General features: G+C 58.1%; 2 protein-coding genes across 3 annotated transcripts; one reads left to right on the top strand and one right to left on the bottom strand.

Moving 5' to 3' along the window:
- Positions 1-241: 241 nt before the first annotated feature.
- IRF7 (interferon regulatory factor 7) lies at positions 242-3,826 on the top strand. 2 transcript variants are annotated; one of them, XM_084520241.1, is made up of 11 exons: positions 243-397; positions 497-659; positions 967-1,129; positions 1,210-1,295; positions 1,445-1,490; positions 1,637-1,759; positions 1,841-2,005; positions 2,116-2,241; positions 2,308-2,682; positions 2,827-2,945; positions 3,186-3,826. In XM_084520241.1, the coding sequence occupies exons 1-11, from the start codon at positions 375-377 to the stop codon at positions 3,330-3,332; spliced, it is 1,536 nt and encodes a 511-aa protein (XP_084376367.1). In that variant the 5' UTR covers positions 243-374; the 3' UTR covers positions 3,333-3,826. The 2 variants fall into 2 exon arrangements, with proteins under 2 accessions (XP_084376368.1, XP_084376367.1); XM_084520242.1 differs by lacking the exon at positions 1,637-1,759 and having other exon boundaries at positions 242-397.
- A 365-nt stretch (positions 3,827-4,191) lies between these two features.
- On the bottom strand, positions 4,192-11,364 carry LOC311438091 (malignant fibrous histiocytoma-amplified sequence 1 homolog; the record flags this gene model as incomplete). The annotated part of the gene is made up of 11 exons (XM_084522140.1): positions 4,192-4,332; positions 4,469-4,575; positions 5,098-5,168; positions 5,633-5,792; positions 6,022-6,179; positions 6,750-7,237; positions 7,333-7,523; positions 8,343-8,529; positions 8,992-9,283; positions 9,657-10,599; positions 11,340-11,364. 11 exons carry the CDS (start codon positions 11,362-11,364, stop codon positions 4,315-4,317), a joined length of 2,640 nt encoding a protein of 879 aa, XP_084378266.1. The 3' UTR covers positions 4,192-4,314.
- Positions 11,365-13,383: the final 2,019 nt, after the last annotated feature.

Below are 13,383 nucleotides of genomic sequence, written 5' to 3' on the forward strand. Positions count from 1 at the left end.
ATCACCCCGGTGGTGCTCGGGGGGCCGTGCACCTGAGCCAAGCCCCCTGCACAGTGGGGACGGGGATGGGGACAGGGATGGGGAGGGGAAGGGGGAGACCCTGTGAAAGGGGACCCCAAGGGTTGCAGCTCGGTGCCGTGACCCCCCAGCCAGCCACCCATCCTCCCCCCCCAGCCACCCAAGCAGCCAGTTTCAGTTTCGGGATCCCCACGTGATTTCCAGGAAAGCCGCTCCCACTGCCGATTCTATAAGAGCCGGCACCCGCGGAAGGGAACCCCGATACCAACAGGTTGGGGGGAAAGGCACCGGGACCCCACAGCCAGTCCTGCTGCTGCTGGGGGCTCCGGGAGGGGAGTGAGGGCAGTGGGGACACCATGGCAACAGCAGAGAGCGAAGGGTAAGCGGCAGCCTCCGCCTGCCGGGCAGGGGGCCCAGCACCGGGCCGGGGGGCTGCGAGCCCCGAGCCCCCCGCGGTGACGGCCCCGTGCCCCCACAGGGACGCCCAGAAGCTGCGCTTTGGGCCGTGGCTGCTGAACGCCATCGACAGCGGCTTGTACCAGGGGCTCTGCTGGACCAACCCGGCCCAGAAGGTCTTCCGCATCCCCTGGAAGCACAACGCCAGGAAGGATGTCACCAGCAGCGACATCGAGATCTTCAAGGTGGGTGGGAGGGAGGGGAGAGGTGGCCACCCCGCCTGGGCTGTCGAGGTTGGATGGGAGGGGGTGCAGGGAGCAGAGACCACAAAGCCTTCACGGGAGGTGAGATGGAGGCCACCAGCAGCGACCTCAAGTTCCTCAGTGTGGGGGGACAGGCTGACCACGAGGCGGGGGCACAGGTGTAGGCCAGCAGTGACCGTGAGGTCTCCACGGTGGGTGAGATGGGTGGACTTGGGGAGGGGGCACCAGTGTCCCCCAAACCGGGTGCCCCCGGAGCCGGGGTCCCTGCGCTCACCCCCGCGCCCCCCAGGCCTGGGCGCAGGCCAGCGGGAGGTACGAGGGGAGCCCCGAGGACCCGGCCAAGTGGAAGACCAACTTTCGCTGCGCCCTGAGGAGCACCCACATGTTCACGCTGCTGGAGGACAACTCCAAGAACAGTGACGATCCTCACAAGGTCTTCGCCGTCACCTCAGGTGAGCCCAGGCCCGCAAGGAGCAATTAGGGAAGGGGAGGCTGAGCTTGGGGCGCCCCCCTCACCCCGTTCTCCTTCCAGCTGCCCCCCAGCACGGCCAGGACACAGGGCTTGGGGTCCCCGTGGCGGACGCCCCGCCGCAGCAGCAGCCACAGCAGCAGCCACAGGTACCGGGGGTCAGCATGGCAGGAGGGGAAGGAGCCAGGGCCTGCATCCCCCGTCCCCCAAATCCTTGGGGTGCTCCAGAACTGGAGCCCAGCACCCACCCCGTGCCCCAGGCCCTGTCAGTAAAGCCCCCTCCTGCTTCCCTTTGCAGCTGGAGCTCAACCACCACGATGTGGCCCTACAAATCGTCCCCCGAGGTAGGCACCGGTCCCCCAGCTCGTGGGGGGGGCACCTGGGTGGGTTTGCCCCAGAGCCGAGCAACCGCGGGGTGCCGCTGGCTGGCGGGGGCTGTAATTTGGGGTCGCTGATGGCTGGTAAAGCTCCCCCCGCCATTCCCCCCCAGGCAGCACCACTGCTCCCACCACGCAGTCGCTGACGCAGGAGGACCTGGACATGCTGCAGTGGGTGCTGCAGCACTGCAACATCTCCACCACCGACCCCACACCGCCCCCCTGGCCGCCCGCAGGTGAGACTGGCCCTGCTCGGGGCCGGGGGGAGGCGCAGAGGGGTGGGGGTGACCCTGTCCCCACCCATGCTGTCTCCTCAGGGGATGTCCTGCACAACGAGGATGCTCTGCTCCAGCCCGGCCCTGGCCAAGGCGGCTGCCTCCCCCCGACGGTGTTTCAGGAGTGGGGGCCCGCGGCGGAGCAGCCCCCGCTGGGTGCCTACGGCCCCTCGGAGCACATGCTGCTGGGGGAGCAAACCATCCCAGGTGGGTGCTGCAGGGCTCCGGACACGGGAAACCAACGTAATGGGGCGAGAAGTGAATGGGGGAGGATGTCCCCAAATTGTGAGGTCGACACTGTCCCCGTGCTGTCACAGGAGCCGTGTCACTGCCATGCCACACGCACCCCGCCGAGCCGGAGCCTGCTGTCCCCGTGCTGTCCGCGGGCGAGGAGCTGCTCTTCCACCCCAACGCCAACCCCGCGCCACCCACGGATGACACAGGTGAGGGGCTGGAGGAGGGAGCGGGTCGAAGTTTTGGGAGCTGCCGCTGACTGCTGCTTGTCACAGGGATCCCCCCGCACCTGGATGTCACCATCTACTACCGGGGGAAGACGGTCCACCAGGAGGTGGTGAATGACAGGCAGTGCCTGCTGACCTACCAGTCCCTGGACCCGGTGGTGGTCCTGCAGCCGGGGCAGCACGTCCTCTTCCCCAGCCCCGAGGGCCTGGCCGACAGCAAGCAGCGGCAGTACACCGAGGAGCTGCTGCTGGGCGTGGGGCTGCGACTGGAGCAGCGCGCCGGCAAGCTCTTCGCCACCCGCCTGAAGAAGTGCAAGGTCTTCTGGGCTCTGTCGCAGCAGCTCGACAACGGGAAACCCCCACCCAACCTCCTGTGCCGGGACCAGGAGACCTCCATCTTCGACTTCCACAGGTTTTGCACAGGTAGGGAAGGAAGGGTGGAGGTGGTGGGAAGGGGGCAGCCCCAGGCTGGGCACCACCCGACCCCTCCCGTCCCTTTTGTCCCCACGGTGCCCGCTGCCGTCTCTTGGGCTCGCCCCGAAGCCAAGCCCGACCTTTGCTTTTCAGACCTCAGGGACTTCCGCGACAACCGCAGGGAGCGCTCCCCCGACTTCACCATCTTCCTCTGCTTCGGGCAGTGCTTCTCCAACTGCAAGCCCAAGGAGTCCAAGCTCATCCTGGTGAAGGTGAGCGGCCCCGAGGGGGCTGATGGCCACCCCTACAGCCTGGGGAGGTGTTCCTGGGGGCCGCGGGAGGTAGGGAAGCCAGGGGAGGGAGCCCTCAGGGGCTGGGGGCGATGTGGGGCTGGGTACATGTGGAGTGGGCCCCTCGGGGACAGGGGTGCCCTGGGTGCCTCCTTCCTCAGCTCTAGGGGGACGGGGCCACAAGGGCTGCCTGCAGGACACGGTGCCCCTTTTCTGCCCCAGCTGGTGCCCAAGTTCTGCGAGCACTGGTACGAGCAGGTGCAGCGGCAGGGAGCCTCCTCCCTCAACAGCGGCAACGTCAGCCTGCAGCTCTCCGACTCCTTCAGCCTCTACGAGCTCATCGAGCAGTACAACATGCAGATAGACTGACACTCTCTGCCCCTGCCCCCTCCGGCCTCTTCTGCGGTGCTTGCAGAGTGTTTTCGGGTGCTGTTGCATCTGGACGGACTGATCTCACCGCTGCACAGCAGGAACGAGCTGTGTAAACTCTCCCTGGGCACTCTGGCACCCCTGCTCTGGCCGCAGGTGCTGACTGAGAATTAGTCAGCACACCTGGGGCCATGCAGGCCAGCCACGTCCCGCCCTCCAAGAGAAAGCAGCTCTAAAAGCTCCAGAAGTGGTTGGCAGAGCCTCTGCTCTGGCTGTGCGGCACTTTACCCCTGCAGCAGCGGTGGGGCATCAGAGGTGGGCTCCCTCCTGCTCCACCCCCAAGAACAGTTTCACCGGCCGGTGCTGGAACTGACACTCAGCTCCTCTCAGCCAGTACGGGCAGCTGCTAACCTGGGTTTTTGTAGTGTGGTCACTTACAGATTTATTTTTCTGATTTTTTTTTTTAAGTTTAAATATATGTATATATAAAAGTGCTTCCTGCTTGCTGGTGTTGCATAGACATCTGCCCCGAGCCCTTTGTGCCCTGAAGCCCCCGGGCCAGCTTTGTCCCAGCAGAGCCCCGGCCAGCCACAGCCCGACAGTGACCACGTCCCCTTTGGGAAAGGGATCGAGGCACGGGTTAACCCCGGCAGCAGGGAGTAGGCTGCTTGACGTGCAGCTCAAGAACCAGAAGTGGCCTTTGCAGCTAAATTATTAACCTTTGGGGCACCAAATTGCTGCTGTGCTTTATCTCGTAGCTGCTGACATTGGGCTCGTAGGGCAGCAGCTGTGAGCATGCTGTCCCCCAGAGATGAGGCGACTTCCCACACATGAAGGACACATTTATTTATGTATTTATTTCCATGCATCAGGGATGCATGCAGGACTTGCAAGCCAGGAAGAAAACGTGTTGAGGACAGCTTGTCTCTGCCTTAAAAGTAATATTTATGTCTTCCACAAGCACCTCCCTGCTGGCCTGAGGTTACTCACTTGAGATGTTCTGGAAACAAAACATAGAGTCACGGCAACACAGAGCACGGGGGAGTGCCGCAGGACCAGCCAGCCGCACGGAGCTGCGTGGGGAGGGTGGCACGGGGACACGGGCAGGGGACCTGCCATGCACGGCCCCCACCTACCTGCCGGTTGACGTGGATGCTGCTGGGTCCAAAGGTGGTGGTGCCGTAGCTGGTCACGTAGTAGTGAACGGCTGGCTGCGCCGGGGGCGCCTCCGGGTGCGTGGGCACTGCGGGGACGCGGGAGGGGACCGTCAGCTGTTAGGCAACTCCGCTCCCATAAACCCAGCAATTGAGTTATTCAACCCTAAAGATAAACAGGGAGCCCCACTGGTGACAGGACGGCGAGTAGCAGCTGCTTTGGGCTCAGAGTGAGGGGAAAAACTGCTGCGGTTTGGGCGTCGGGGGACGTGCTTCCAGGCACGAAGGGCAGTGGGAAGGGGGAGCACAGCCCGTGTTCCCAGGCCTGGCTGTCACAGCCACCGTCGGCATGGCGGCCAGGGCCTGCCCATGGGGTGAGACGCCCCGAACCAAAAGGGTTTGCAACCCACCGAACTGCACAAAGGCTGCTTGCTGCCACTGCTGGGCCAGGAAGAGAGGGCCGTGAAGTGAGCAGGCACCGGGCATGGGATTTCCCCTACAAGCTCCTCACCGTTTAAAGACAGTAAACATGCCCCTTTACCCCCACACCTCCCATTTAAGCCCCTGCTTCTCGTCTGGCTGCCCTGTGGTGCTGCCCTTTCCAGGCTCACCTTTTGGTAAGAGCAGCTCTGTTCCAAACCGATGACCACACGTTCCACAGGTTTTAACTTCTTCCTTCGTCCTGTAAGGGAAAAAGCCCCGAGGAGAAGAATGAGCAGGATCTGCCTTCAGCACTTCCCATGGAAGATGGTGCCAAGGCAGTGGGCAAGGATGCCTCTTCCCACTCCGATGTAGGGCCCCATGGTTGGTGGGATGGGGCTGCCTCCCTGGGTGCCTGAGCCCCCGGCTCCGTATGAAATGGGGGAAATCTGGCACTGCCCTGTCCCAGACCAAGCCCGAGAGGACATTATGTGACATTTCCCTAAGCCCCCAGGTCTCAACTTTTTTCTCCTTTCCTTCCTTGCTCGAGTTTCTCGTGCCATTAAATGCTACCACCTGTGTGGCACGGGCTCAGAAGGGCAGCACAGGGCCCAGCAGCATTGCAATGAATTCGACACATCTTTTAAAAGCTGATCAGCCTCCCTGGCACTGCAACAGCAGCCATCAGGCTCCAGCCCCGTGCCTGCCAAGACAGCACATACATACACAGCGTTTTTGCCGTCCATGTCTGGCCAGACCAGCTCCGCAGGACAGCCAGCTGTCCGGCAAGGCGTCTTCACGCACACGTGCAGCCCTGGCCACTCCTCTGAGAGCTTCTGGACGATGAACACGACGGCCATGAGGAAGTCCCAGGTAAACTGGAATCCTTCCAGACAGAAGGAGAAAGTCACAGTTACTCATGACCACCCAGAGCGGTGGCCTGGGTGAACGTGGATCATTTCCAGTTTGGTTGTGTCCATCAGAACCTGTGTGCCGGCTGTTTTTCACCTTAACCAATTTCCAGCCGTCTTCAAAGGGAATTGCTGCAGAGGTTTTTGGTTGGGAGCCATGGCACCAGCGCAGCACACAGGCTGCACGGGGACAGGGATCCTTACCCGTTGTTCCTGCTGGCTTTCTGCTTCGGAGCTCCAGGTAGCTGTACGCCCTCTGGTTGTTCTCTTTGATCAGCAGAGGCTTGCCGTTGCATATGAGCAGGCAGGTCACCTTGGCCACCCAGTGTGTGGAGTAGAAGGAACAAGCTTTCACCAGGAACCTGCAGGTAGATTGCCTGGGGCTTTAATCTCCTTCCTCCCACACATGGAGAAAGAGTGGCACCTGGTGGGCCTCAGAAATACAGAGCCAACATCAGCCAGAATCGAGCTAGAAGATAAAAGAGGACCTCAAAAGCTCAAGCAGCCTCTTAAGCCAAGAGCTGCTTCCACGTTTGGCCACCAGATAAAACTCTGGGTACAAGTCAAGAACCCCAGGAGACCTTCCGGAAACTGGAACTGTCCCAGTGGAAACTGGACCCTTCCCAGCTCTCTGCTGTAGTGGGACTGGGAGATCTCCAAGTGCCTGGATAGGCAGACTAGCCCTGTGGCCTGCCAAAAACCACCCTGCATGAAAGGTAAAGCAGAAGGACTGTTTTCCTTGCTCACATCCAGCCAGCAAATATTAAAACGATTCACGTACGTGGGGAAGAGTTGAGGTCCCACCATGGTCTCCTGAGTCCTGGCCTTGTGCCTCAGCTGTTATGGTTGCCACAGCTGAGAGCCTGTCGTAGCTGCTGTGTACCAAACCAACCCCAACGCCAGCCTCAGCACGGCCAGAAACAACTGCTTACCTCTGAAAGAAACCCTCAGGTATTTCAGGTGAGAAGTAGGCACGGATGTGGAGGTCCTCAGGGTGATCTCCTCCCCACACCTCAGCAACCTCTTCGGTCTGGTTCAGGTAGGTTGGGAACAAGTACCAGGACTCCCCTTGGCCCCGCGTGGTCTCCCACAGCTTCCCAGGCACAAACTCGCAGGCCTGTGGGTTGAGAGCTTTGGCGTGCCTCACCTCCAGGCAGAGCTCGAAGTGCTCCAGGAGGCTGAAGAGCTTCCCTCTCCCTCTGTGGGGCTTGTACCCCATGATTTCCTCAAAGACGTCCTGCATCCCTTCTGAACAGAGCTGGTACTTCACCAGAGCCCGCACTGCCCGGTGGCACAGCATTGCCTTTGACTTGAAGGTCCACACCCAGTTGGACCTGTCTCTGATGGTGGCGTGCTCTGCGATCAGCGTGTCCACGGAGATGCTCTCCAGCTGCTGGACCAGGCGGTACCTCACGAGGAGCTGGGCAGGAAGAAAGGGAGACAGGAGGCTGCAGCAAGAGGAGCACCGCTGAGCTCAGGCTGTGCAGAGATCGTGGTCTTTGTCCCCGTGCTTACCCTGAACATAGTGATGAGGAAGGTGGGCTGCAGAAAGACCGTGCTTTCCAGGTGCTTGATTTCCTCGTACCACACAATGAGCCCGATGCGGTGGAGGTACCGCAAGATGTCCTGCAGAAGCTCTCTGTCCAGGCTGGCCAGGTGCTCGCGCAGGGAGAGTTTGGTGAGCAGGTACTGGAGGTCCATCATGCCTAGAGGGAGACGCTGGTGCTCAGCACGCTGCCCACAGCTGCCAAGCCAGCAGCCGGAGGCTTTGCAGTACCAAGGAGCACCACCAGTACCCATGGTCACACAGGCCGTGCCACCCCTAGGGCAGCAGCCGGGACCAGAGCGATGCTCGGTGCCCGCGGCGCAAGGCGCTTTGCCCACCCTGGGCTGTCCTGCTGCGGTGCTGCAGCAGAGGCCTGAGAAGCAAAGCTCAGAGGGTGTGCGAAAGGTGTGCACAGGCATCCCCAGGGAGGTACCAGCTCCGCCGCTGCTCACGATGAGTGCCAGGGGAGCGTCCCCAGCTGCACACACGTCCCTTGGGGCGCTGTAGCGAAGCCACCGTGCAGGAAGCAGCAATGCTTCGCCCCGCCACCCTCCAGTTCCCATGGCATTGCCTTGCCTCAGCGCTGGTGCCTGCCAGGACCTCAGCGGAGCATCTGAAACATGAGGCTGATTCTGCTTTTTTCAGTGTTTGAATGCATGGCTTGTTTCCCACTGGAAGACCTCTAATGGCAAGTTTAATCTCAGTGTCATTTAGTCATGCAGAGAGCACAGGGACACAGACAACAAAATGTGGCTTATCTCCACAACACACTGGAGTTTGCTCCTCATCCTCTAGCCCTGCAGCTGCAGGGGAGCCAGAGAGCACTCAGGTGGTGCAGGAAATTTTTTTCTTTTGCTTTGGAAATGTAGGTGAGGAGCCAGGGCTGCCTGCTAGGCCTGTCGCTGAAGACACAGAGAAGGGGCTAGGGGCGTTAAAATAAATTTGGCAAGGCATAGGTTTGGAAACCAAAACCTCTCACCGTGCTCAGCCACCTCCTCGCCCTGTGCGATATCCATGATGGCGGCTTCCACCTGCCGGTAGACAGGCGGCAGCACCCGGACCACCTCAGGGAAGAGCTCTTCGTTCCTCACGTGCTCCAGAATCGTGGCTTCGAGCCTTTTGATGTCATGGTGGTTTGTGCAGTTGACAGCAACTAAGTCTAAGATCTGGAAGAGAAAAAGCACACGCACCTGCCAAAGGGAAGACCGGCGGAGGCCAGGGCCACACAAAATGGTGGACGCCCTGCTGAGGGAAGCCAAGCCACGCTCCTGGTTGCCCAGTGAAGCTCTGCATCCTCGGAGGTTTGCCACACCGAACAGTGTGCTAAGCACCACAGGAAGGACACCTGCCCTGTGCTGCAGCCGCCCCAGAAAACCACCCACCCACACCTTGGTGCTTGCAAACCAAATTTGTCTGCCCCAGCCCCATGGAGCTGCTGTGGGGACAGTCTGATGCAGCAGCGGTGGGCAACCATCGCCAGCAGCATGCTGAGAGAGGTGAACGCAGACCACGAGGTACCATCACGGCATCAGCTACCCCACTAAACGGGCCTGTGTAAGCACCCCAAACCCTGCGAGCTCGCCCAGCTCCCCTGATAGCTGCAGCAAATCCACAATAATTGGCCCTACGGTTAACATGTGGTTCTCCATCTCCTTCAGCCTCTCCCACTGGTCCACATAAAACTCAGGCTCCTCGCTGTCCTCCAGGTTGTTGATGAAGTGAGCAAGGTTGTTTTTTCTCTCCACCAGCATGGCCGCGATCTTGGACATGATGTCAGACCTTTTCTCCTCCACCTCTCCCTCCTGGCAGCAGTCCACGTGGGTTCCCACAGGAAGCACCACCGAGTTTGGGACTCGCATGGACAGGTTGTTGATCCAGAAACCAACAAGGTCCTTGAACGTTTCATCGTTAGTTTGGTACCTGGGGAGGGAGAGAGAGAAAAATTCCCAAATTCACATCTAATGCTCTGAACCTTTGAAGACTGAATCCTTGAAGAGGAATCTCTGAGGCAGAAAGCAAAGCTGGGGACCACATAAATTGGGATCACTTGCCACAAGAGAAGTTAATGCTTAAACCTCTCAAAACATGGGGCTTTAGTAAGGTGATGCCAGATCTAGTGGCTTAATAAAAAATGTGATCTCCAAAAAGGGGGAGAGTGAGATCTATTTAGTCCAGCAGAGAACAGCTATGAAGGTACAATGGAACTGGCAAGAATTGTGGAAATGGAAAGGAAAAGCTTGCCCAACCCAGGTTTGTTGGTCTGCTCCCACTCTGCCTTGAATTCAGCACTTACCTGTGGAGGTTGATGACAAGGATGACAAGTGCCTGTGGGGTGATGAACACATGGTGAGTCATGTAATACTCCAGCTGGCCAGCAAAGTCCCAGAAGAGAAAAGTGAAGTCATCGATCCGGAACTCGCTGATCTCTATCCCAACCGTCCGCTCTTCCTTGGGCACCAGTTTGCTTTGTCTCTGCTTCAGGCTCTTGCAGATGGTGGATTTCCCTGCCAGCGAGGCCCCCAGGAACATGGTCTTGACCCTCTTGTCCTCCTGCCCCGAACCGTGTTGGAGCTGGTTGAAGTAATTCAGGATCTGCTGGATGCCACCGGCGCACACTTCGCTGGGTGGCTCCCTGAGCGGGTTCCCGTTGGCCCTGAACATTTTCAGGGACTGCCCCTGGAACAGCTCCTTGGGGAGCTGGCGAAGGGCGTTATTCTGCACGTGGAGCTCCTGTAGGTTTGCCAGCTGCAGGACAGGCTGGGGGAAGGTTCGAAACAGGTTGTTGGAGATGTTGAGGTACTGGAGGCTGCCTCGACAGGCTGCCAGGTCCCTGGGGAGAGCACCCAGACGGTTGTTGTTCAGCCGCAAGTGCTTAAGCCTGGGGAGATGAGAGAAAATCCCCTCTGGGATGACCCGGATTTGGTTCTGATTCAGTTCGAGCTTCTCTAACCAGACCAGTCTCTGGATTTCCTTGGGAAAGTCCACGATCTCGTTCTTGGACAGTATGAGCTTCTTCAGGTTGCAAAGCTTAGAAACGCCGGCGATGCTCCTGAGTTTGTTCCTGTCGAGGTCAAGGCTCTCCAGCGCGGGATTGCTCAGGACTGCTGGGGGCAGCACCCGCAGCCTCTGGGTGGAGAGAGTCACCTCCCGCAAGCCGTCCTGCTCCGGACCTGGGCACGTGGGACAGGAAAGCTTTGTAAGGACCCCACGCAGCTGCCGGCCTGCTGGAAGAGAGCCTTTCAGCCGCACAGGGGCAGATCATTTGCTCTCTTGAGACCTTGTGCTTGGCAAAATTTGAGACCATTCTGTCCAGCAAGGCAAAGCTGAGGCTAAACGCAAAGAGCTGTTTGAGCAGCGTGACCACAGCTCCTGGCCCCGCTCAGGAGAGGGAACAAAGCCGAGACGAGAGGATCTTGTCTGGGCCTGAAGATGGGGGAAGCGGTAGAAGAAACGATGCCCACCGCATCTCAGCCAGGAGCCCCAGGGTCGCAGTAACAGCTTTGCTCTCATTAGAGCACTGTGAGAGCTGTGCCAGCAGATGCAGCTGCCCTAATTTCAGCAGCAGGCTGGCAGGGCATAGCCGGCACGTGGCGGAGAGCTGCTCCCCAGATAACCTGCCCAGAGCGCCCTTGTGCTGCCACCCGCCCCCAGCGCCAGACCACAGCCAAGGCAATGATGCTTTGAGGCCAGGGCTGGCGAGATCAGACACTTCCTCTCTCACATCCTCCCCCTCCAGATGCAGGCTCCGACTCCCTAAATCGCTGCTGCCAGCCCGAGGAAGCCAGGGAATAAGGCAAGGAGAGCAGGGGTGTCCCAGAGGATAGGGAGCAGGAGATGGGAGCTGCGGAAGGCCTCGAGCCAGATCAGCCCCAACAGGAGGGTGCTTATGGCAGAGGGATTTGCACGTGAGAATAGAGCCGGGGGTCAGGACTAGAAGCAAATAGAGATGAACTCGTTCTCCTCTCCCTTGTTTCACTTCCTCGCCGGATGACGCCGCGCATGGCACCCCCTTGCGCAAGATGCCGGACTCAGGAGCTTTCAGCATCACCACCTAAACCTGGAGCGTGCCACAAGCCCGCTTGGAAAGCCAGCTTTGACCCACTCCCAAACACCTCTTCTCGCCTCTCTCCTCCAGAAAGACAAGCCAAAGGGCTCCCACCACCGTCCGAACCGGGCCCCGTGGGCAGCACGAAGAGCCGGGGCAACTACTCACAGGCTCTGGGCTGGGCCATGGCCCTGCAGCGCAGCACCGGCTGGATCCTCCCGATCGCTCAGCCTCCCCCTTTCGTTTCCTCCTCTTGTGTGGCTCCCCGCCTCCCCGGGCTCTGCACGGGAACCCCACCCTCTCTTTCTCCATCCATGCCCAGAGCAGCTCCCAACAGCTCGAGCACGCCTGGGCAGACACCAAGCCCTTGATCACCATGCTCAACAAATGACGGGAGGATCCCAGCCTCCTGTTTTCAGCTGCCCATAACGTAGAGGACTCCGAGCAGTTCTTCCTCACGCTCTCACCTATTTGCATTCTCTTACTGGTCAGGAAAACAGCTAAATTGCAGAACAACTTAATTGCTTTTAAATCCTTATTGTGGGGCAAGGGTACTTACCTGTACTGCTTTGTAATTATGAAGCATTTCCCACACGGAAACGAGCTGCCACCCAAGATCCTGGCCTCAGAGTGCTGAACACCACCCAAACCATTGTAACCCCAAAGGAACACTCTTCTCTTAAAATGCAGGGACAAGGGCTCTGTGTAAGACAGGCCTTCACCCCTACAAGGAGGACAGTGACCTCTTTCAACATTACCTGACACAAGCCAGGGAGCTCATTCCTATAACGAGCGCTGGGAACGCTGTGGGATGAAGACGGTGGCAGAGCAGGGCTCGTGTCAACCTCCAGCAATCCTTGTGCTTGCTAAAGGAACTTCTCTTTAGCTTAAGTGTTACCACTGGTGTAGAGGAGGGGAAGAACATTAACAGGAGGTCGTTGCGCACGTCAAATAAATGAGATTTCTTCCACTGAATGGGTGGCAGCACCTGATCTGAGAAGGTCAACCAGAAAAAAAAACGCACATGGAATATGCAGTATACTAGGAAAATTGTTTTGTATAACATGCTCAGAAAGGCATTTTAAGGTACGTCGCTCAATGTAAGTCAGCCCTTGGGAGAGGCAATCTCACGAATTTATTTTTCACAGTAGGCAGATTGAAGGAACCAGTATTATTTCTCACACAACTTCAGGGGAAAGCACTTGCACAGTGCGTGTTTTTCAGCTTCGATGCTTCTCCAGGCAAGGGCAGGTGCAGATGTGAGTGAAATTTAACAGCTCCTAGACTGTACACACATTTGATATATCTTGCACCAGGCTATTACCTTTGCAGCTAATTCAGACTAGTACCAACCAAGAACTGAAAACAGTGAATCTGTCTGGGGAACAAAGCAGGAAGTTATTGTCTTCCTGGTCACCAACATAGTTGCTTCCATTACTGGGTCAAGCTTTGTCATTCAAACCTCTTGTCAGGTGCAGGCTGTTCACTCCTGAATTGTTCCTCTGATAAATCCCAAAGTGTCTGATTGTCAGCCTATATGGAAACTCAACTGGATAACACTCTCATTCTTGTTTCATCAACACCATAAAGGCTTCTGGGCTTTATTTTCTCAAGAAACCTAGCAGAAGTGTTTCTGTTCATAACCCCACACCCACCTGTGAGGCATGCATTCTAGCTACATGTTTAACTGTAAAACTGAAACTCTTCTCCCTAAAAAAGAGGCTTCCTTCCAAAATCTTGGAAGTCATCAACCCCTCCATTCAATTTGCACTTTCATACAAAGAGCAGACCAGGGAAGACCAACCCCAAAATGCTCAGGGCTTGTCCTTAAGCACAGCTCTAGGATAGTGAGATAGCAAATTGTGGCAGTGAAGTGGTGTAGGAGGTCAGGCAGTACTGGTGGAGGTTTTTGTTTGTTTGTTTTAAACAGTCAAACACACACACAGAACAGATACTTAGAACCTATCAGAATTAC

This window comes from Aythya ferina (genome assembly GCF_964211825.1).
Source record: "Aythya ferina genome assembly, chromosome: 5".
Classification (NCBI taxonomy): Eukaryota; Metazoa; Chordata; class Aves; order Anseriformes; family Anatidae; genus Aythya; species Aythya ferina.